Genomic DNA, 21274 nt, shown 5'->3' on the forward strand with positions numbered 1-21274 from the left:
CAATTTTACTAAATTACAGACGAATTTCAGACCCTACTGGAAAAAAGTTTGGGTTGAGTCTTTGGTAAAGAACAAAGTTTCTAAGTAATGAAAACGGTCCTTACAGAATCTAATTCTCCTTTTCTACCCGAGCCAGCTGAATGCACCAGGACAATGCAATAAGCTTTGCTACTTGTGCAGAATTGACGTGAGAAAGCACTCAGTTCCCAGGGCTTAGCAGAGTCTAAAACGTCACCCTAAGCCTCAGATTCGACAGTTGTCAGTACGGAGCTGTTTGCAATGACCTTTGGGTGTAGGAAAGAATCTTTAAGCTTGGTTTAACAGTGCATCCACCTTAGGTCAATGTGCCTTTCTGAGGAATTTTTTTTGAAAGGGCTTCGGCCCCATCCCTATTGATTCTGCTGCTGTGGGGTTGAAGCTGGGCCTGGGAACAGCCTTTTAATACCCCCAGGTGATTCTAATGCAGGTTGTCTAGGAGCCAATCGGAGTAACCACCACGCTATAGGAGATGCTGCACTGCTGGATACTAGCTCTGAGGAAGCTGAACTGCTCAGTAACCCTCGCTATTGAGGCATATTTACCATCTTAAAAGAGAAGTCTTTTCCAATCGCTGTAATGCAGACCTTAACCTAGTGAGTCAACTGGGTAATGGGGTGGATTCTCTCAACAAATAAAATGCAGGTAGGGACCCAAAGGATTTTCTACTAACTGAAATCACAACAGCTCTTCCAAAAGTCAATTGAAAGACAACACCCATATCCAGCTGAAGTTTTATTTAAAATGTAAAAGAAACGGTTCTTGAAAATGCTGATGAATAAAGCAAAAGGATACAGTGCTCTCTTCCTACTAGTCAGCCAGCCTATCCAAGTACAGGGCAATATACAGTACATAAGTGCTGGTAGAATTTCACAGTAGTTTAGTGTTAGATTTTCTGTGCCTAGATTATGTAGAGATTCTCAGTGTGTGATCTCGGTTCTGGGTTTACACCTTTACTGAGAATGAACAAGGGCTCCTGCTCCTTGGCCATAGCCAAATCCTTTGGGCCCAAAGTTCTTTGCATAGCATCCTACAAAAAAGGAAAGGGAGAGTTACTGCAAGTTCACTAAGCTTTGCTAGCTTTGCTTAAGACCCATGAACAGACCATCAGAAGTTAAAAAACTGCTGATTATGCCAAAAAGTTCAACTTACTTAAGATGTAGTAACTGTAACTGTAAAGGCCAAGTCCGAGCATTCTGGTTCCATAGTGTTCAGCTCGCTGAGTTACGAGCATGAAAATCAGGCCAGGTAAGTTATATGTGAGTCTATTACCTTGTATACTCACCTATAGACAAAGCACATACTCATAGGCTTTGCTTAACACAAAAAGATGAAAGAAGACTTTGTTATGGGGTTTTGTTTCACTGGTAGGGGAGTTTTAAGTGATCAAGAACTTAACTGTATCCATCTAAAATTGTTCTGTGGGTTTCTGTCATCTGGAAGTATCCCTAGATCTTTTACTTTCAAACAGCCAGTGGCACTAGCCTGCTTTCCCCCGATTTCAGAGTGCTTTTTTGTTCTTGTGTGTGTTTTTAATGCTGGTGACATTTCATTAACAAATAGCCAGTGCAGGATATTCATACGGATAAACAATACCCGAAATTAATTTTACCTTTACAATAGATTTCACCTTCCTTCTCAGTCAGAGTTGTTGATTCAAGACTCTTTCCACACTTGGCACAGCGGAAGCAGTTTTTGTGCCAGGGCTGAAAAAGACCAGTGAGCAAGTCTGAGAGGCTGATTCCTGCAGTACAAATTCAGACACTCGGGAAGATCAACCCAGAAAGAGTTCCTGACCTCTGGTTCAACCCAACCACGGGGGGGACTGGATCTCCCCGCATTTGCATTCTCGGTCACCGACAAAAGGGCTTAATTCAAACTTCATTCACACAAGACATGGACTGGAAACTACCCCGTGGTTTCCATTTCCCTGAGAGCAGTCTGAGACCTGTGACAAGGCTGGTGCGCACCTTTAAAGACGGCCTCCTTTATGGCTGAGAACCCTGCAACTCCAAGAGGTGAAGTGGTGAGGCCACTTCCCTAAATCCACGCACCAGAATGGCATCAGGTGTGCCGACTCCGGTTCAACAGCTTTGTTCCCCACTACACCAAGCATGTCAAACTCACATGCCTCGTTTATTTGGCCCGCGTTAGCCTTTGAGTTTGACATGCTGGCACTACACTGAATAACCTGCAGAGCCAGATTTGTTAACGGCCCAGCCATGTTTGTTACCAACCTTCAGGAGCGCCCCCTAGGAAAACAAGTTTCCTTTAAACATAGATGTGATTTGTCAAATAAGGGCAGTACTTCAAAAAATTAACGATTCAGAGAGAAATGCAATTAAAAAAAATTTGATCCTCGGCATTTACTTACAAAACAGTGCCTGTGCGGGATGTGGAGGGTTAAGGGGAGAAGCGGAGAGTTGTCCTTCACTGTTGTTAATGCAAAGCACCACCTTACCTTTCCTGCTCCGATGATCTTCTCAGCGGCGTACACGGAATCCCCACATCTGGAACACTTCTCAGCACCTCCGTACTTCTGAGCAAACTTAGAAGTGTTGGGGTTTGTTGTCGGCCTGTGAGGTTGAGCACTGTGGAAAGGAGAGAAAAAATTATTCGAGATTTTCCAAAGGGCCCCTGTAAGTCCATACAGCAGGCACAATGGAACTCTAGGATTTGGTGCTACACCTCATGGCTGGAGACCTTCCCAGGCCAGCCGAGGGGGAAGAAGAAATTAATCTCAGGTGCAGCCATAGTTATTACTTTAACCTATTTATGGGCTCATTCTTGTTACAAAAAGACCCAAGCTGAAATATCTCTTTCTGAGCCTAATATCAAATTTCATTCAGTCCCCAATGCTAGCCTCTCCACTAAACTACTATGCTATGCTTTAAAAAATCATATCATCACACATATTTTTAACCCAGAGTCATATTAGTACCACTAGAATCACATCTAGCTTTCTACTTCACATGAGATTGGAAAAAATCAATGGTAAGTTAAGCAGTTTCTGCATGTAGGTCAGTTGACTTAAGTAGTCTATAATTAAGATTAAGCATGCTTTACAAATTAATTTCCAAATATAGCTTACATAGAGGGAAGTATAAACATACCACTTTCTTTGTGGGAAAATATTTTAGAAAATTTGCTTATACTATCTGATTTCATTTCATTATTTTTTCTCTCAATTGAGTGGAATTTTGTCACTATTATAGGTCACTGGATAAGCGATAGTTTCCTTGCTTCCCAATTTTTTTGTATGTAGGTGCACCTCCCATGCAGAACACCAATCTGGGCTTTGAGAAGATTTAAAGACCTTTCTGGAACCTTAAAAATGAGTCGAGCAGATAAGATATAATAACAATAATTAGTGTTTAGCAAATGGTATAAGTATCAATTTTTCCTATTGGAAAAATTTATTCAGTACTATTTTGAATCATGTTTGATGTGGCCCCTGGAAATTTTATTCTAAGTAACAAATATCAATTCATAATACTAATTCAAAATACAATTCATATTAGTATTGGTTTCTCTAATTGCCCTAGTGTAGGCATATTTTAAAAACTGTTTCCATAGCCTACTGTATATATACTTCCTTTTAAAAGTGATCTTCAAAAGCTGTTTACAAAGATATCCAGCACTTGCAGTTAACAAGTCAATTCCCAAATCTGTCAATTACTATGTTAACAAGAATTCATATAAATTATCTCCCACCTGCTAACAACTTTGTAGGGTAAGGATAATTGTTACCACAAATTTCAGATGAGGCAACGGGGGCTTGGATGTTAAATAATTTGCCAAAGGCCAAAGGACTAGTAAACTGGCGAGCCTGAGCTGAAAAGGGCAGGTCTGCCTCAATGAGAATGCGCCTACCCACTCAGCCTCTGCAGGAGGTCCTTGTGAAGGCGTGTGGTCCCCGTGAGGGTTAAAATTACCACCTGTTCCAGGGTGGTCCAGACCACAGGCTTCTTGGAAAGGTAGTCCCTACACCTAGTCCTGAAGGAGACTCTGCATGCGGCCAGGCTAACACAGGGAAGAGGTGTGCAGAGGTCAAGAGGCCAGCACAGAAGGCTCGGCAGCAGTTGGAAAAGATGGAGAAACGGGAGTAAAGAGGACTTTGTGACTTTAAATCTGGCCACGATCACTGACTGACATTTTTGAGGGTCATGGATAAATTTAGTTTTATTTGGGGGAGGGCATATAAGTATATGTGTTTTGAAAGGTTTGAAATAAGATCTTGGGGAGTGAGTGAATTTTAATCAGTTGGAAAAGGAGAGCAGAACATAAACAATGAACTTCAACCAAGACAAAGGCAAGCTGGGCTCCTGCAAGTGATGGCATGCAGCAATGAATGGGTCGGCCCTTGCACAACTGATGCACAACAGGGACATGGAGTTACACTAAGTCCCATTCTCTACAATTAAATCTACAATTAACTAGCAGCATGGCTTTGGGCAAATCACTTCATTCTCATTGTTTCAATTTGTCCTTGAGTCAGATGGGAAACCATACCTGTAGGGTTGTTGTGAGGATTTCATAAGCTCACATATGTTAGTACTGCCTGGTGTCTAGCCCGTAGGGAAGCCACGGTTAGCAGTCTTGTTCAGGAAAGGGCCATCTTATTGGAGTACTACACCAATTTTGGCCTCTTCAATATAAAACAGGTGTGAAAAAATATGAAGTTCAAATGAGGGAATAATTGGGTCAAAACCAGAAATAAGAGAAAATTCCCAGTGAAGAAAATAGCAATGAAGTTTAGCAGCCTTAGCTCCTCACTACTTTGGGGCTAAAACCTGTAAAGTTTAACACTATTATCTCAAAGAACCAAAAACGGGGAAAATTCAATTTTTAAGTAACTGTAAGAGAGAAAAGTAAATTCCTGATGAGGAAATATTCTTACATGATGCCCTAACCGGTTTGGCTCAGTGGATAGAGCGTCAGCCTGCGGACTCAAGGGTCCCAGGTTCGATTCCGGTCAAGGGCATGTACCTTGGTTGCAGGCACATCCCCAGTAGGGAGTGTGCAGGAGGCAGCTGATCGATGTTTCTCTCTCATCGATGTTTCTAACTCTATCCCTCTCCCTTCCTCTCTGTAAAAAATCAATAAAATATATTTAAAAAAATAAAAATCATCATTCTCCCCTTAAAAAAAAAAAAAAGAGAGAAATATTCTTACATGAAAAGAGCCCTGGGGAATTTTTATTGGCCACTTAACCGCACATGGGCAATGCATCTCGGGATTCAGATGCCTCATTTCCTTATGTGACTTCATGACAGCTGGCCTCCGTGCTGTGAAATGGAGGCACTTTCACACCACTTGATTCTGAGGACATCATGACAGCTTGACACACTTTGGAATGCTGTCAAACCAGGACTGGAAATCACTAAGAACTGTGGTAGGTCTAAAACTGTCAAATTTTGACCTTAAAGAATAGCCACTACTTTACGCTAAAAAATCTGAGTCACTTTAAGATAAGAGTCTGAAAACTCCCAGGTTCCTGTTTGCCAAGCAACATTAATTGTTATAATTCACCTCTGAAGGTCATGAACATGGTCCTAACTCACCTCTCTGGCTTGATGCCCAGCCTCTCGCCCCGGTCCATGTTGAGCGTGCCAGCGCCCTGGCCGTACCCGTAGCCTTTTGGCCCATACTTCTTTCCGTAGCAAGATTTGCAGTAGATCTCTTCATCATGAATTGCCACTGTTGTGCTATCTAAGTTTTTCCTGCAAACCACTGAGGGGGGAAAAGTTAGAATTTAAAAATGGGCCAAAGATGCCTTTCTCCTGAGAACAGTGGTGGTACAGACACATGGTCTGCAAATGGTAATGGCCAGGCTTGCTCACATCCCGTTTATCTGTGGTTTCCCAGAAGCCCTGAGACGGCATCTGGACAGGTCAGCCACATCTGAGGCCTGTTTGCTTTCCTCCGTGGATATGACAGTTGTTTCAGAAAGGCATCTGCATTTTAAAGCCTCAAACTTTTCCATATGACCTGCCCTCTGGCAGGAGGGAGAGGAGTTTGAGAATGCAGCAATTACACCAACAAAAGGAACAAAACTAACACTTTGCTCCCAAACCTTCGACACTCCCATCTTTTCAGCCTCTTCATACCAAATGTTAAATCACAACCTAATGAACAACAGGGGTGGCTGAGTGTCTTGGGACAGTTGCCTCTCTGTAGCACCACCTCCCGGAAGCAGCTCCTGGGAGAGCTTGTCTTTGTCTTGGTTAAACTGTTTTCCATCTAGAATTCTCCTTTTCATCACTAGTCTCACAGAGAAAGCATGCTCCCATCTTGCCACTGCTTCTCCGGCTGTGGGAGGTTTGTCTGAAGATCATCAAGTGGGTGAAAAGTCTGCTTTTGTTTCCCTTCCACCCCAAAGGAGAGAACACATTCTTTCTTGATGGATTTCTTACCACAAGACATTTCTAAGTATCCCACTTCATAAAACTGCCAAATGTCATGTCTAATCCAGACATTATTTCACTTTCGAAAACTTCAATTAAACTTGAGAAAAGTAGAAATTATGAGGGAGCCCGCTGGTAGCACAATCAGGCAGCTGGAAATCCAACATTAGTGTGGTAGACAGAGGGACTCCCCTCTTATTTGAAAGAGGGGAGAAATGAAAAGAGGAAGGAAAGAAAGAGAAGGGCTGGGGACTGGCAGGGTGGCTGAGCATAGAGAAAAGTTATGAAGTTTCTACTGTCTTCCAGGGGTTCTCAGCCTGCTGGCCCTTTAAATGCAGTTCCTCATGTTGTGGCCCAACCATAACATTATTTTCGTTGCTGCTTCATAACGGTTATGTTGCTATTGTTATGAATCGTAATGTAAATATCTGATGCAGGATGGTCTTAGGTGATCCCTGTGAAAGGGTCGTTCGACCCCCAAAGGGGTCACGACCCACAGGTTGAGAACCGCTGTCTTAGACCAAAGTCTCTCTGGAAGAACAAAATGACATCACCTACCCTGGCTGTGGTGACTCAAGTACTGACATACACTTGTTTAAAGAGGCAATTAACCTAAAACCATATACTGCTGAAGAGCAAACACCCTTAACTGACATTAAATATAAACTAACATAAAAGCTGTTTTGAAAAACATCTAGTGCCCTGGCCAGTGTGGCTCAGTTGGTTGGGCGTCACTCGGGGCACTGAAAGGTTGCCGGTTAGATCCCTGGTCAAGGCACATGCCCTGGTTTCGGGCTTGATACCCAGTATGGGGCGTGCACTAGGCAGGCAATCAAACATTGCTCTCACATTGATGTTTCTCTCCCTCTCCCTTCCTCTCTCTCTAAAATATAAACATATATATATATATATATATATATATATTAAAAAAACAAACAATACAAAAACTATTTAACCAAAGCAAGTAAGTATATGAAAAATTTACTCCATAACTCCTCTCCTCCCTGTCCTCATTCTTATTCTACTTTAATTATTTCCTTAAAAGGCTGTCGTGAGCAGAAGCAAATATTAGGAAGGAGTAGTAAAAATAACCAGTAAAATACCTGACATTTCATAAACAGCGACTTCATTATGGTGTAAACATCATGGCTCAACCTAGATGAAACTAAGAGCAATTTCTAAAGTATTTGCGTTTGTGTTCACATATTCTTTTGACTACAAACCTGCTGAAAAATAGATTCTTCCAAAAAAAAAAAGAAAGAGTAACTTCTAAGAGAAGGAATAGTTAAACCAAACCTGAGAAATGGTAGTTATCATGGAGGCGTACATAACAAACCTTCATATGTTGTATTTTTATTCTTTGTGACCGTGTTGTGTTGTCCGTGTCTAGTTCTCTACAGAGCAGTTACACTATAAAAAGTCCCAGGCACCTTGAATGCTGGTGCCGAGAAGGAAAAGGACAACTAAACCTTGAGAAGTCTCCTCTGAAGATTATTTCTCAGTGTAACCAAATTCATTTTTAACGTTTGTGGTTTCCAACAGTAATAGTCACTGTACAGTACTACAGATAAAGCAAATAACTGCATGTAAGGGTGGGTTCCCCACATAACAAATCCTTCATTAAAGACAATGATTTACATCAGAAGATGACTAATGAAGAGCTTTTGATGCAACTACTCTCCTGTTTAAAACTGAAGACTTGGAGGAAATGCGCTTGGAAGAGGGAGCTTATCTGACTGTTTCTCTCATTATCAGGTATTTACTCCCTTTTGAGCATATAGGCTAGTGTTGTTTTATTTCCTGCCTACATCAGACACTGACCATTTCCCATCTTAAACAATATTTCCAACCTGCCTCTGTGGTATTTCCATATTCCAAGTTCCTTTCCCTCAACTGTAGGGTATCAGTGACTAGAAATAACAGTATTCACTACCAGAGAAGACAGAATTTGAGCTTCCAGAGCAAGCAGGTCAAACTCGCGGCCCACAACGAATGTTTTTGCGGCCCAGCCAATGTAACGGTATGTAAGAAATGTTTTAATAAAAATTTCGTAGCTTAATTTTTATAATATCCTGTTATACATAATTATTAATAATGAACCACAATGTTCACTAATGACTGATTACTATAATCGTGTTGCATTCATCTCCCTTATGCACCTTACGTGCAGGCGCACCATTTCTCTCCACTAATACTGGCAGCGAATATTTTAGCAGCTGATGGCCACGTCATTAGCCTTGGACTGACTTGTTTGGTGTGCGCAACAGGAAATATTTCGCTTTCGGAGAACAAGAAAAATAGGTTTATTTGCGTTATGCTTATTAATTTGTGCAGTTATTCAGTGTCTGGTAATTTAATGTTCAAGAAAAAAGATTAATTTTGATTAAAATGTTCCATTATTTTATGTTAACGATTACTCATTTATTTCAGCCCTTTGTATTCAGCATGTCTCTATAGAAATAAACCTACGTTTCTATGACAATTGAAGCTTTTGGGGTTTTTTTGTGGCCCACATAAACTTAAACCTGGTTTATTTGGCCTGTGTTAGCCTTTGAGTTTGACATGCTTGCTCTTGACATTTGAATTTCAACAGTGTGGTGAGAAACAAGCTGGCTGGTTTCAAAGAGAAGGAGCTCAGGCAGGAAGAGAAGGCTGGGGTGGATGGGGTGCCAGCCGAGCTCCATGCACAGCGCCAGGCACTGTGTCTGTCGGGTGCCCGACTAACCCACACTGAACTCTCGGGGAATGGGAACGGGGAAGCAGCTGTGACAACAAATGACAGTCAAGGCCAGAGGGAGGCTCAGAGCCATGAGGACTCAGGAAGCCCAAGGCCTTGGGTCACCGGCCGTCCTTGCTGCTGGGCTGAGCACTTACAGTGCCTAGGAGAACAGGCAGGCAAAATCTTTTCCAGAACCACAGTTTGTTCATTAAATGTGTAAATCGAAGCTTCGTACACAGAAGCCTGTCCCAGCGGAGCGCGGGGAGGTACTTACTGCACAGAAAGCAGCAGCGGTGGAAGCTCCGCCCATCGCACTGCACCTCCTCCGCGTGGTACACGGTCCTCCCGCAGGCCCCGCACTTGTTGCCACACCCCCAGACCGGCATCCTGAAGGAATGAAGATGCATTAGAATGTCCCCATCCCCAAGCTCGCTGGGGGGCTGTTTAGAGCATGTGCAGATTTCCTTCCCTTATGGACCGCTCTAAACACATCTTTCGGAGGCCAGCGTTCCTCCAAAGTAACCTCCTCTCCTCTCCCAAGTTACAGGTCTTTCATCAGAAAACTCTGGCTTGTCACGTGCACGTTTTTTCCCTACAGGACAAAGGACCCGCATTCAATAGAACAGCGCAGGTCGCCGGGCACAAAACAAACTGGCACTGGAATGCACAGGAGTGAAAGCGCTCCCCGCCGCCCCCCAAACACACACACACACACACACACACACACACACACACACACACACACACGCCCAGTCACAATGAGCGGCTTAGAAAACAGCGGAGGAACTTGCACTTGGGTGGAGTGTTTTACTACAGGTTTAATTCTTTGTAACCCCACCAAATTCTTAACAGTTGGCATGCACAAGCTATGGCACACTTTCTAGGGAGGAACTTTCCAGGGAGGAAGAACACATTTTGCATTTGTCTGCTAAAGTTATGTGAGATTGTAGCATAAATAGTGTGTCTGTGACAAACATGATTGCGAGCACAGAGCCTTGATTTAATCACAACAAACACCCCTCCAGATGGCTACGGTGTAAGTTTCTATGCTCCCTAATCCCAGAGTCCTCTAATTCAGCCAACAGTTAAGGTTCCCTCTTGGATGGGGCAGTCAGTCCATAGAGAACACGCTACGAGTTCCCTTCCCGGCAGAATGAACTGTTTGTTGAGTGACACAGGATAACCTCTGAGCAAGGTGGCCCCATGTGGTGGCAGAGCTAGAAGTTTAAGTCCTCGGCTACCCTGCTCTGATGGAGGGCCAACGTGTCCCATCTCCTTCTCAATGGACTGGTCTACCTGGATGCAGGGTAAATGCATACTTCTGAACGGCCATCGGACCCAAGTGCCCTCACCACTACAGACAGTTGTCCTGCAACTTTCATCTGCCCTGCCCGGAGGTGGGACCTCGAAACAGGGAAAGAATTCCTTTTCCCCATCATTTTCAGACTTCCCTTCTGTGAGTGGTGTTCACAGTCCCTGCCTGGTAAGTCTCCACCGAGGAGCAGCTTGCTTCTCTAGGGAACAGCTTATTAAGAAAGCTGGACCCCTCTCCTCACTCTAACCTGGCTGGGGAGAGAAGGGAAAGGGGGGCCGCTGAGCCAAAGACGGAGGAATCTTCAGTCCTTACAATGAACAGGAGAGTGGCAAATTCCCACCCTAAGCATCAGGACAATCCGGAACCCAGCAACTTCCTGGACACCAGGAGGCCTTTCCAAAGGAAAGATTGCTCCTGAATCACTGTGTTGGGCATCTTTCTGGCCCACAGCATCCACTCTCTGTCCCTCTTCTGATAATACTTCCCTAGAGTCTCTTCAGAGAAGCAAATATCTCTTTCTTGGTCCATGTGGTTTAGAGAAGTACTTATTCAATGTGGTCTCCCGGTGATGGTCCGCCATGCTTGTGACCAATTCAAGACAAAATTCAGGTAAGCATTTCTAAACTTTTATACGATGTCATACCACAACAGTCGGAAGTATGATCAGTGAATTCATCTTGTTGAACAGCGTAGAGTCAGAGAATCAATCGGTACTTCGAAATTAAAGCAAAACAAAAAGAGGTCCTTGGCCACAGATGTTTGAGAAGCATTGGCTGAAACAGTGTGGACTCTGCCCTAACTCCAGGGCAGTGACTCAGTCACGATGGCAGCCAGGTCACTGCATTCTCCCTCCCGCCATAGTGATGGGTTTAGGAATGAGTACACGACCCAAGCCAATTCAATGAAAGTTAAATTTGAGCTCTGGTTTAGAACTGTGTGAATGTAGGGATGGAGTTTCTAGCAGCTGTCTAGCCACTATAAGAAAATAAGCCAGCTCAGAGGAAAACAGAGATGGGGAGACTAGATGGAGACACTTTTCAGCCATGCCTCATCGTATCGTGTACTCTGTATGTGAGCCAATAAATTCTCTTTTTAAGTCACCTGGACACGGAGCTCCTGTTCCTTGTAACAAACAATAATAACACACACCACACACACACACAGACCTGACTGATATGACTAATTATCACTAAACTATCGGTCTCAACTTGCAAAAAAGCCTATTCCCTTATTCAGGCAGGAACAAAGTTAATTCCAAGGGCCCACAGTCTTACCAGGCTACTGTGAAGGTATCCACACAGGATCAATATCTAGCAACAACAGAGCATATTTGCAAGCTTTCCCTTAGTAGTTGCATAAATTGCTCCTTCCCTTCCCTGGAGACAGGTGCTCCATTGTTCAAATGCACAGTGAAACCTGAGCTGGGCTGTACAACCTGACCCACGGCCTTGGCTCCAGCAGCCGGCACTGGCTTGAGTGTAGAGTGCAGTTAGTGATGTTGACTTTGCCCCACGGCTCCAAAGTTACCTGTGTTCTGGAATGTTCAAGGATGCAACAGACATCTGCTAGAGAGTACCCGAGGGTTCCTGAGGAAACCAGAAACCAAATCCAGGCTTACAGGTAATGACATACAATTACTTAAAATTGGGTCTCAAGAATTAGTAGCCCAGCTGGCTTTTAAAATATTTGTTATTGTCTACGAATTTCTCACCATATAAAGTACTAGAGGCCCAGTAAACGAATTTGTGCATCAGTAGGGTCCCTCGGCCTGGCCTGTAGGATCCGGCCAAAAACAGCTCTCCAACGTCCCCCGAGGGGTCCCGGATTGCGAAAGGGTGCAGGACAGGCTGAGGGACCCCACCAGTGCATGATCGGGGCTGGGGAGGGACGTGGAAGATTGGCCAGCCAGGGAGAGATTGTGAGAGGGCTCCAGGGCGTGTCTGGCCCATCTCACTCAGTCCTGATCAACAGGACCCCAGCAGCACGCTAACCTACCAGTCTGAGTGTTTTCCCCCTGGTGGTCAGTGCACATCATAGCAACTGGTCAACTGTCTGACCCCTGGTGGTCAGTGCACATCATAGCGAGTGGTTGAGTGGCCTTAACCTATCATTAGCATATTATGCTTTGATTGGTTGAATGGACGACCGGACGACTGGACACTTAGCATATTAGGCTTCTATTTATAGGACACTGTCTAATATCAGCCTGCCATCTTCCACATTCACACACGTCTTCTTTGGAGCAATCACCAATAGGAAGCCAGATTTCCATCAAGACTCACACTATCCTGAGTTGTTTCTGAATAACATTTAAAATGCATTTTTAAAAACCTAACTCATTACTTTTTTTATTATTTCTCTATAAAAGAGCAGCTTGGGAGAATATCTTCCCTTTATTTATGTAATTCAGGGTTACTGAATTTCACTTCTTACAAATCAAGTCTTACTTCTATTATACATCCATAGGAGCCAAATGGGTATGTGTCATCTTTCCAGGAAATAGCCATCAAAGTTCTCCAACATTCAACTTACTCTGTTATTTCTTCCCCTCGGGGGTAGGGACCACATCTCTGTAATTCCCCAGCCCACCTACCAGCGTACTTGACATATATAAAAATATTTCATTTCTATTGTTTTAAAGAATCCTTCCTTTTTCAACCTGTTGGTATGATTCCCAATTAGATCTTATCCTTCTCAAAACAAAAGGAGTACTGCCCTACTTCTCTTTGTCACATTTTTGGAATTTATGTAAAAATTTCAAGTCATTAACTTTTTAAAAGCTTTCCTAAATATTTCTGAATAAACTTCTGTGGTCCTGGCAAATGATGTTAGGAAGAGCATCCTCAGGCCTGGCTGTTGTGGCTCAGTTGAACATCATCCCAGGCACCAAGAAACTGTCGGTTAAATTCCTGGTCAGAGCACATGCCCAAGTTGTAGGCTCACGCCCCAGCAGGGCGTGTGCAGGACGCAGTTGATCAATGTTTCTATCTCCCCTTCTCCCTTCCTCATGCTCTAAAATCAATTAAAAACACACACATTTTTTTTTAAAGCATTCTCAGAATTTGTTTTATTTTTTAAGCTAGATAGTGGATAGTTGGGTATTCCTTATATTCTCTACTTTGTATGTCTGAAATTTTCACCATGGAAGGAAGGAAAATAAAGAGGGAGGAGGGGAAGTTGGTTTAGACAGACTTGGGTTAAGTTCATTATTGTAACAGTTGTGCAAGCTTGGGCTTATCTATAGCATAGTTACGTTTTTTATCTGTAAAAGAAGGAAAGGTAGCTCTCTACCTCTCCAGACACTGAAGACAAAACATGGTAAACAAATGCCTTGGCAGACATCCAGGAACTGTGAGTGTGCTGGACGGGGCGTCCATCCTGTCCACCCTGCGGTCAGCACTGCAGTAGGAAACCCACGGACCGGCACACAGAGCCAAGCTCAGAGCCACAAACAAGGTAAAGAAAAACTTAGCATTTAGTCACTCACAAACCTTTTCCTGGGACGATGAAATGCATTGCAAGTATAGCAATGGTTTCACTTGCAGTGGTTCTCAACCTTCCTAATGCCGTGACCCTTTAACACAGTTCCTCATGTTGTGGTGACCCCCAATTTCATTGTTACAAATTGAACATAATTAAAGCATAGTGATTAATCACAAAAACAATGTGATTATATATGTGTTTTCCGATGGTCTTAGGCGACCCCTGTGAAAGGGTCGTTCCACCCCCAAAGGGGTCACAACCCACAGATTGAGAACCGCTGACTTAGGGTGACCATCTAAGAAACAAAGTCCCAATTTACACTTCAGGGTGTGCTCCTATGGGCATTTCCTGCATCTGGCAGGGGAAGTGTGATGATCTTCCATTCCTGTCACTCTTTGGCATTGCTACACGTGTAAAAAAAACCACTCGAGGCTTGTTTTTCACACGTGCATTTGGCTGTCCAACTCCACAACAGCTGACATTAATCACAGCAAACTGCATGTGCACTGAGCAATCTGGGCAGCATGCCTCCAGGCCTATGTATTAATTTACAGAATGGTAAGAGGAGACAAAATCCCACTTCACACACATCTCGCACAAGTAGGCCAATCGGGTGTATTCTGTTTCTCAGTCTTGTTTTTGGTTTCCAATGTCTGAAAGTATTTCAGCACTAGAATGTATACACTGTGTTAGATTAAAAAGCTTGTTTGCATCCGAACACCTACTTGCAATTTCTGTTTGCTGCTTCTCCCCAGTCTGAGACACCACCCAAAATTACAAAGACCTGCCTGCCCCCAGAAGAAAATTACTATAGTCTAACACTGAGTCACCTTGTGGTAAAATTACCTCACTCTCGATAACCAACAAGAGCCACAAAATGAGCACGTGAATCCCTCATACCACCTGTGGCATTTGCTGTCCTATTTTAGAATCTGAATGACTTGAATCCATGAATTCCGAGCCTCCATGTCGCCACCTGAAGTTTGTTACTCGTTCTGAAAGCAAAGGTTTGGATTTTTGTTCTGATACCAAAGGTCTGGAGTGAGTCCATCAATACACCCAGATTCTAAATGCTTCCAGAAGCTTTCACATTATATCACCATATGCGCAGCTTTGTTGCTACACTAGAACATGGTGATAACCCAATTTCCCGAAGGGGCGAAGTTATTATAAGCCAATTTCATCCTGAGCCACATCCAGAGGGGTCACTTTGCTAAAGAATACGTAAGTTAATCGCATTGTCCCCAGTTACAATGATTTTTAACAAGGCCAGCGTTTACGAGCTGCCAGTAATTGGACATGAAGCTTTACTCAGTGTCCATTCTAAAAACTGTTTCTTCTGCTCCCCAAATCACCTGCTTAGTCTCCTTCCCTTATCTAAGTAGATACCATGAACCAAGGGTAGACTCCTTGTGCCTCAGCAATCGGCTCCATGTTTCATTTGACTCCTTCCACCAAAGCCAAATCCTCAAGCTGGCTTTTAAGTCATCCCAGCCTCAGGGTGAATTAAGAGCACGGATTAGGGCAGTGATGGTGAACCTTTTGAGCTCGGCGTGCCAGCATTTTGAAAAACCCTAACTTAACTCTGGTGCCGTGTCACATATAGAAATGTTTTGATATTTGCAACCATAGTAAAACAAAGACTTATATTTTTGATATTTATTTTATATATTTAAATGCCATTTAACAAAGAAAAATCAACCAAAAAAATGAGTTCGCGTGTCACCTCTGACACGCGTGTCATAGGTTCGCCATCACTGGATTAGGGAGTCAATAAAGTCTCTCTTCCCTCATATGTAAAATGAGGATAACAGTACCTTTCTTATAGAGTTGTTAAGAGAATGAGCTGAGAAAATGCTTAGAGTAAGCACTCAATTATTGGTAACCTTTGTCATCAATATTTTAGCAATTTTCAACCTTTGTTGTCAATACTCATCTTCCTCTACCCATCTTATGTCTCCCATTCCTCCTTATACCTCTAATCCCTTCCATCAGGGCAACTGACTTACCTCCCTCCCTCATTTGGCTAACTCCTTAACTTCATTTCTGTATCTCAAGTAATTGTAGGGTAGGGGCAGCTAATAAACACTGTGCAATGCTTTGCTGTTTTGGAAACTCTCATATAAATGCATTCATTCAATCTTTTATAAGCCATACCCTGGGTTAGGGTTGAGGATAAAGGATATTAGGAAGTGTGCCTGTTTCTCAGGGAGTATGACTGTGGTGGTAGAAATATGTACACAAATAATAGCAAGACAACATAACCAATGACACAGAGGTGTGCAGAAAGGCTCTGGGAAGCCAGCGTGGTCTGCTTACACAGGGATGGATGGCAAACACGGTTTTAGCTCCTGGATCTACTGAAAGTGGGTTCCTGGAATGATGATGAGGAAGATTCAGAAGTTCATAACGTGTGTGAAGTGCCTGGCAAAGAGCCTGTACTCCATATACGATGATTTTCTTTTCCTTAAGGCAGCGGTTCTCAACCTGTGGGTCGCGACCCTTTTGGCGGTCGAACGACCCTTTCACAGGGGTCGCCTAAAACCATCCAGCATATCAGATACTTACATTACGATTCATAACAGTAGCAACATTACAGTTATGAAGTAGCAACGAAGATAATTTTATGGTTGGGTCACAACATGAGGAACTGTATTTAAAGGGCCAGAAGATTGAGAACCACTTCCTTAAGGAGTACTGCTGGGCCCAAATATGGCTACAAAAAGCTCAGTCATTCTGTGACTTGCTGAGGTCACTGACGCCCAAAGAAGCAAATCCAGACCCAATCCACTCGTCTGACTCCAGGACTTCAAGCTGTCCCCCAAACTCCCATATCTGATTTAAGGGTTGAGATCACTAAATCACCTGAGAACGATCACTCCTGCGGTACCAAATTACTCGCACACACGAAGACCTTCTTCTCCCCCAAGTCTTCCTCCTCACCATTAATTACTGATTCTATAGCCTGTTACCATTTACATCTTCAACTTGGGAGTATAGAAAAATCCTTGACAGAAAAATCCTTTGACTACCTGCCAAATCACATACTGTAATTAGAACGGAACTAGGCTATAAACTCCGTCACCCTGGCCTCCAACATCTGCCATAGCAATTCGCAAGCATGCTCACTACAATATATTGAGTTATTCAAACAAATTAATGTTTGAATGATTTACACATGATGGAGTCAGACCAAGATTTATATGTCAAGACTACTGTTTATCTGCCCAAAGTATCTTAGGTTAGGTTGGTTATTTGATCTGCTAGTTTTCTCATTTCAAAAATGGAGGTAATGCTTATTTATATCACAAGGCAGTTCTGAGATTAAACAATCTATAAGGTACTCAGAACACTGCCTGCACATAAGAGGTTAAAATATTATACATTATTATTCACTTTTTATTTATTTATATAAAGCTTACTATATGCTTTACTTATGCTAAGTAGTTTACTTATAGTAACTTAATCCCCATAACACTGAGGTAGGCATTATCATTAACCCCTTTTTATAGGTGGGGAAGCTGAGGTATAGAGATATGAAATGGCTTATAACAGTGAAACCAAAACAAAATGACCAATTCAACCTAAAAATTAATACCAATAAGCTTCAAATGAATCCATAGATGTTTAGAGGTTTCTCTAAAACTAAACCACTACTAGCCTCACAAATATAGTACTGACTTACATGGCTCTGGTGTAGGTTCTTTTTAAGTTGGGTATTTCCGCCAAAACCGGTTTGGCTCAGTGGATAGAGCGTCGGCCTGCGGACTGAAGGGTCCCAGGTTCGATTCCGGTCAAGGGCATGTACCTGGGTTGCGGGCCCATCTCCAGTGGGGGATGTGCAGGAGGCAGCTGATCGATGTTTCTCTCTCATCGATGTTTCTGACTCTCTATCTCTCTCCCTTCCTCTCTGTAAAAAATCAATAAAATATATTTTTTTAAAAAAATTGGGTATTTCCTGTACTGCTATGTGCTGGATGAGGATTCAATTCTCCTCACCCTTTTCTTCTGGGAGAGAAGCTGCCAAGAAACCATCTTGCCTGTAGTGAACTAGCCCTAACGTATTACATGGTATGTGTCCTCTTCTTATGAGTCAAGGAAAATTGGTAGTACTGTTGAGGTAGTACAGTTTGAGGTGGTAAGCAAAAAAGCAAGGAACCTAATATCCTTTGCAAATGATTCACAATATACTTCTGTTGGTTCTTCCTCTATGACTTCCACTAAAACTTAAAATGTTTAACAATCAGAACTCGTGTCCAGCTCCTCCACAATCCAGTTTGAGAAAACTCCCTAAGTTAGGGTTATGACCCTGGGGTCACAGAGTCCTTGAACCTCTGGGGTTCAGTGAACTTGGTACCATGTACTTTATTTTACGCACTTCACATTTTGAGAAGGAGTCCAGAGGCTTCACTAGGTTGCCAGAAAAGTCACGACACAGAAACAGTTAGGTAACCCTGGCCAGTGTTGCTTAATGGTTAGAGCGTCAGCCAGTGCACCAAGGGGTCTTAGGTTTGATTCCTGACCAAGAGCGTATACCTGGGTTGCAGCTTCAATTCCAGACCCTGGTCGGTCAGGCACGTTTGGCAAGCAAACAATTGATGTGTGTGTCTCTCTCTCCCCCTCCTTTCCTCTCTCTTTAAAAATCAATGGAAAAATATCCTTGGGTGAGGGTTAATAAAAACAAAACAAAATAAACACGTAGCACCATCCTTGGCAATTAAGGTAATTAAGGGAGGGAGACCATGCAAATACCAGACCAGGAAATGATGGGAGGAAACCTGTGAATGTCTGCAAAGGGAGGCGAAAGAGCTGGACTCTGGGCAAGGCCTAGGGTTAGTGTTCGCGTCTGAGTCAGCTCTCCTGGAAGAGGCCTTCACTAACAGTCTTTTCCCCACAGACTCATCAACGTGTAGAACTCGGTCTAGTTACAGGAAACCGCCCCAGGCTGGGCTGGGCTGTGTATAGGCCTTAAGACAACCCTGCAAGGTATGTGATGTTCTACCTGTTTTACAAGATAAAGTAACTGAGGTCAGACAATAACTTGCCCAAGGTCACCAAGCCAATGGGTGCTGGAGCTGAGATATGAATTTGGGCCCAACTGGCTTCAGTCCTGCTCTTCTCACTGTGCTGTTTTTGGCAATTTAATCGGGACAGAGCTCCACTGCGTACTGCTTTCAGCGCAATATTTAGCAGGTATCAGTAACAACCAATATTCGTTGAATACATTTAGTGAAAAACATCAAAAACTTTTGACAGAAACCATAGATAAAATCTGCTAATGCATCGACTGCTTGAGTCCAGCTAAATCTTTGTTCACCACAATTGTAACTTACTAATTCCTTCATTCGTTCAATAAATCAACCGTGGCTCTGGTCAAAGGGTGTTTAAGGCACCCGGGTAAGCACTGTGTGTTTCAAGCTCTCATGGGATGCAGATCCTGTCTCTACCGAACTTCCCTTAGAAGGAGCAAAAGAAACAAGAATCCAGAGTAGGAAGAACCTTGAGAAATATTGATCAGTGGCAATCACCTGGAAGGTGCAATGACCAAGAAGAAAGTGGGGAGAGACCACAGAGGCCTTGAAATTGGTTATAGTTTGATAAGCAGTTTTGAAACTTTGTGACATCCGCCCTTTTAGAATACTGCCCATCTCTTTCCTGAAAAATGTGAGGCAGATTATAGCCAACTTCAAGATAGTCCTATTTGAGTTCTTTATATAGATAGAGCTTTAAAACAGGTTGATTAGCAAAGTTAAAAACGTCATTCTTACTATCCGAGTATAGAAAGTTACCCCAAATAAAAAGCAATTCTAGAGTGAAAATGGGCTTGGTCTGCAGACTGCAAGTTAAACAGGTCAAACACTTTGGGTAACCATTTAAACACACATGGTCAACAAACGTCCTAGCTTGGGTGGGGGTCGAGGTAGGCGTCTCCGGACTTAGGAGACGCCCTGGGGCTGCCTGCCTACGTGGAGCTTTGAAACCCAGGATGTGATTTTTCAGGACCTGTTGCAGAATTTCTCAACCGAGCATTCTTACTCTCCTATTTGTACCCGAATGGTAGAAAGTTCCGGAAAAAGCAGGGAGTTTTCCATTGACGTTTCACGGCTGTTCCTTCCACGGTTTAAGGTTCCGTGCTTAGTGGACAGAGACCACCGAACAATGGGAGGCCGGGGGTCCGAGCCGCAGCAGGGGGAGGACTCCGGGTGCGCGGGCTGTGGGAGCCCTCGCCTCACCCCCCAGGCTCCGAACCCCCCGGGAAGCGCGCACCACGCTCCGGGCAGGGGAGACCCGCGGAGGGGGAACCGGCCGCGGAGGAGGGGCCCCGGGCGACTAACAGGCGGATTAGCAACCACGAGAAACTCTCCAGCCCGCCTCTCCCAGAAAACCGGCAGGGGCACGCTGATATGGGGGTCATGCACTGGTATTTATCTGCCCCGCGGGCCCGGGATCCCAGGGCAGAGCCGGGGCGCCAGCGAGGGGAGAGGTATGAGGGTGGGGAGGACGGAGGAGCAGGGGTGAGGTGGATGGCTGGGGTCTAAATGGAGGAGCAGGGGTGAGGTGGATGGCTGGGGTCTAAATGGGGACCGCGGTAGGGATGTCATAGGAGACGGGGGGGGGGAGGTCCACACGGCGGGCGGAGGACCCCGGGAGGCTGTGGGAACCCGCCGCCCCCAAGGTCAGCGGAGGCGCCCCCACCGCCGCTACTCACTCGAGTTGGAGGCTGGACCACGCACGGCGGGCAGAGCTGGGGCAGCGCAGTCGGAGGGAGTGCGCAGAGGAGCCGCGCGAGTGCGGCACCTTTAAAAGACCCCCTGGTGGGCGTGGCCTCGGGAGCCCCGCCCGCCCGCTGCGCCCCGCCCCTCGCTCGGTTCCTGGACCCGCGGCAGGGAGCGCTGGGGGCGTCGGGCGGGAGGTGGGGCGTCTGCGCCGCGGGGCTCTGGGCTTTAGGACCGAGAAACAAAAGGCAGGAATCCCGCCTCTTCCTGCTGCTTCCCGCGCTCCGGGGCCGCTCCCGCCGGCCGTGCCCCTCTGCCCGCATCGGACCCACTGTTTCTAGGGGAAAATGGAGTTGGGAAAGGAGCCTTCCTCCGGCGCGGGACGGCCCCCCGCCCGCCACGTCCCCTTCCCGCCGGGTGCGCGTCCTTCCTGCAGGAGGGACCGGTCCCTGGCCGGGGAGGCTCCAGCGGCAGAAATCGGCCCGATGGGGCTTCCCGCCAGCCTCCTCCCTGCCTTACCCTCATAAGTAAACGCCCGTGGTTAACGGCCCCGGTGGACAACTGCTCTCTGGTTTGCTTCCCAGCTTCTGGGAATCCG

At 44.6% G+C, this 21274-nt stretch overlaps 1 protein-coding gene across 3 annotated transcripts; it reads right to left on the bottom strand.

The window, feature by feature from the left end:
* Positions 1–758: 758 nt before the first annotated feature.
* On the bottom strand, positions 759–21014 carry CSRP2 (cysteine and glycine rich protein 2). 3 transcript variants are annotated; one of them, XM_059683691.1, is made up of 6 exons: positions 20670–20788; positions 9437–9549; positions 5601–5769; positions 2498–2627; positions 1649–1742; positions 759–1066 (listed from the first exon to the last, which is right to left on the bottom strand). In XM_059683691.1, the coding sequence occupies exons 2-6, from the start codon at positions 9546–9548 to the stop codon at positions 990–992; spliced, it is 582 nt and encodes a 193-aa protein (XP_059539674.1). In that variant the 5' UTR covers position 9549; positions 20670–20788; the 3' UTR covers positions 759–989. The 3 variants fall into 3 exon arrangements, with proteins under 3 accessions (XP_059539674.1, XP_059539673.1, XP_059539675.1); XM_059683690.1 differs by lacking the exon at positions 5601–5769 and having other exon boundaries at positions 20670–21014; XM_059683692.1 differs by lacking the exons at positions 9437–9549; positions 20670–20788 and adding an exon at positions 5246–5312 and having other exon boundaries at positions 5586–5724.
* Positions 21015–21274: the final 260 nt, after the last annotated feature.

The sequence above is a fragment of the Myotis daubentonii genome, chromosome 2 (genome assembly GCF_963259705.1).
Source record: "Myotis daubentonii chromosome 2, mMyoDau2.1, whole genome shotgun sequence".
Taxonomy (NCBI): Eukaryota; Metazoa; Chordata; class Mammalia; order Chiroptera; family Vespertilionidae; genus Myotis; species Myotis daubentonii.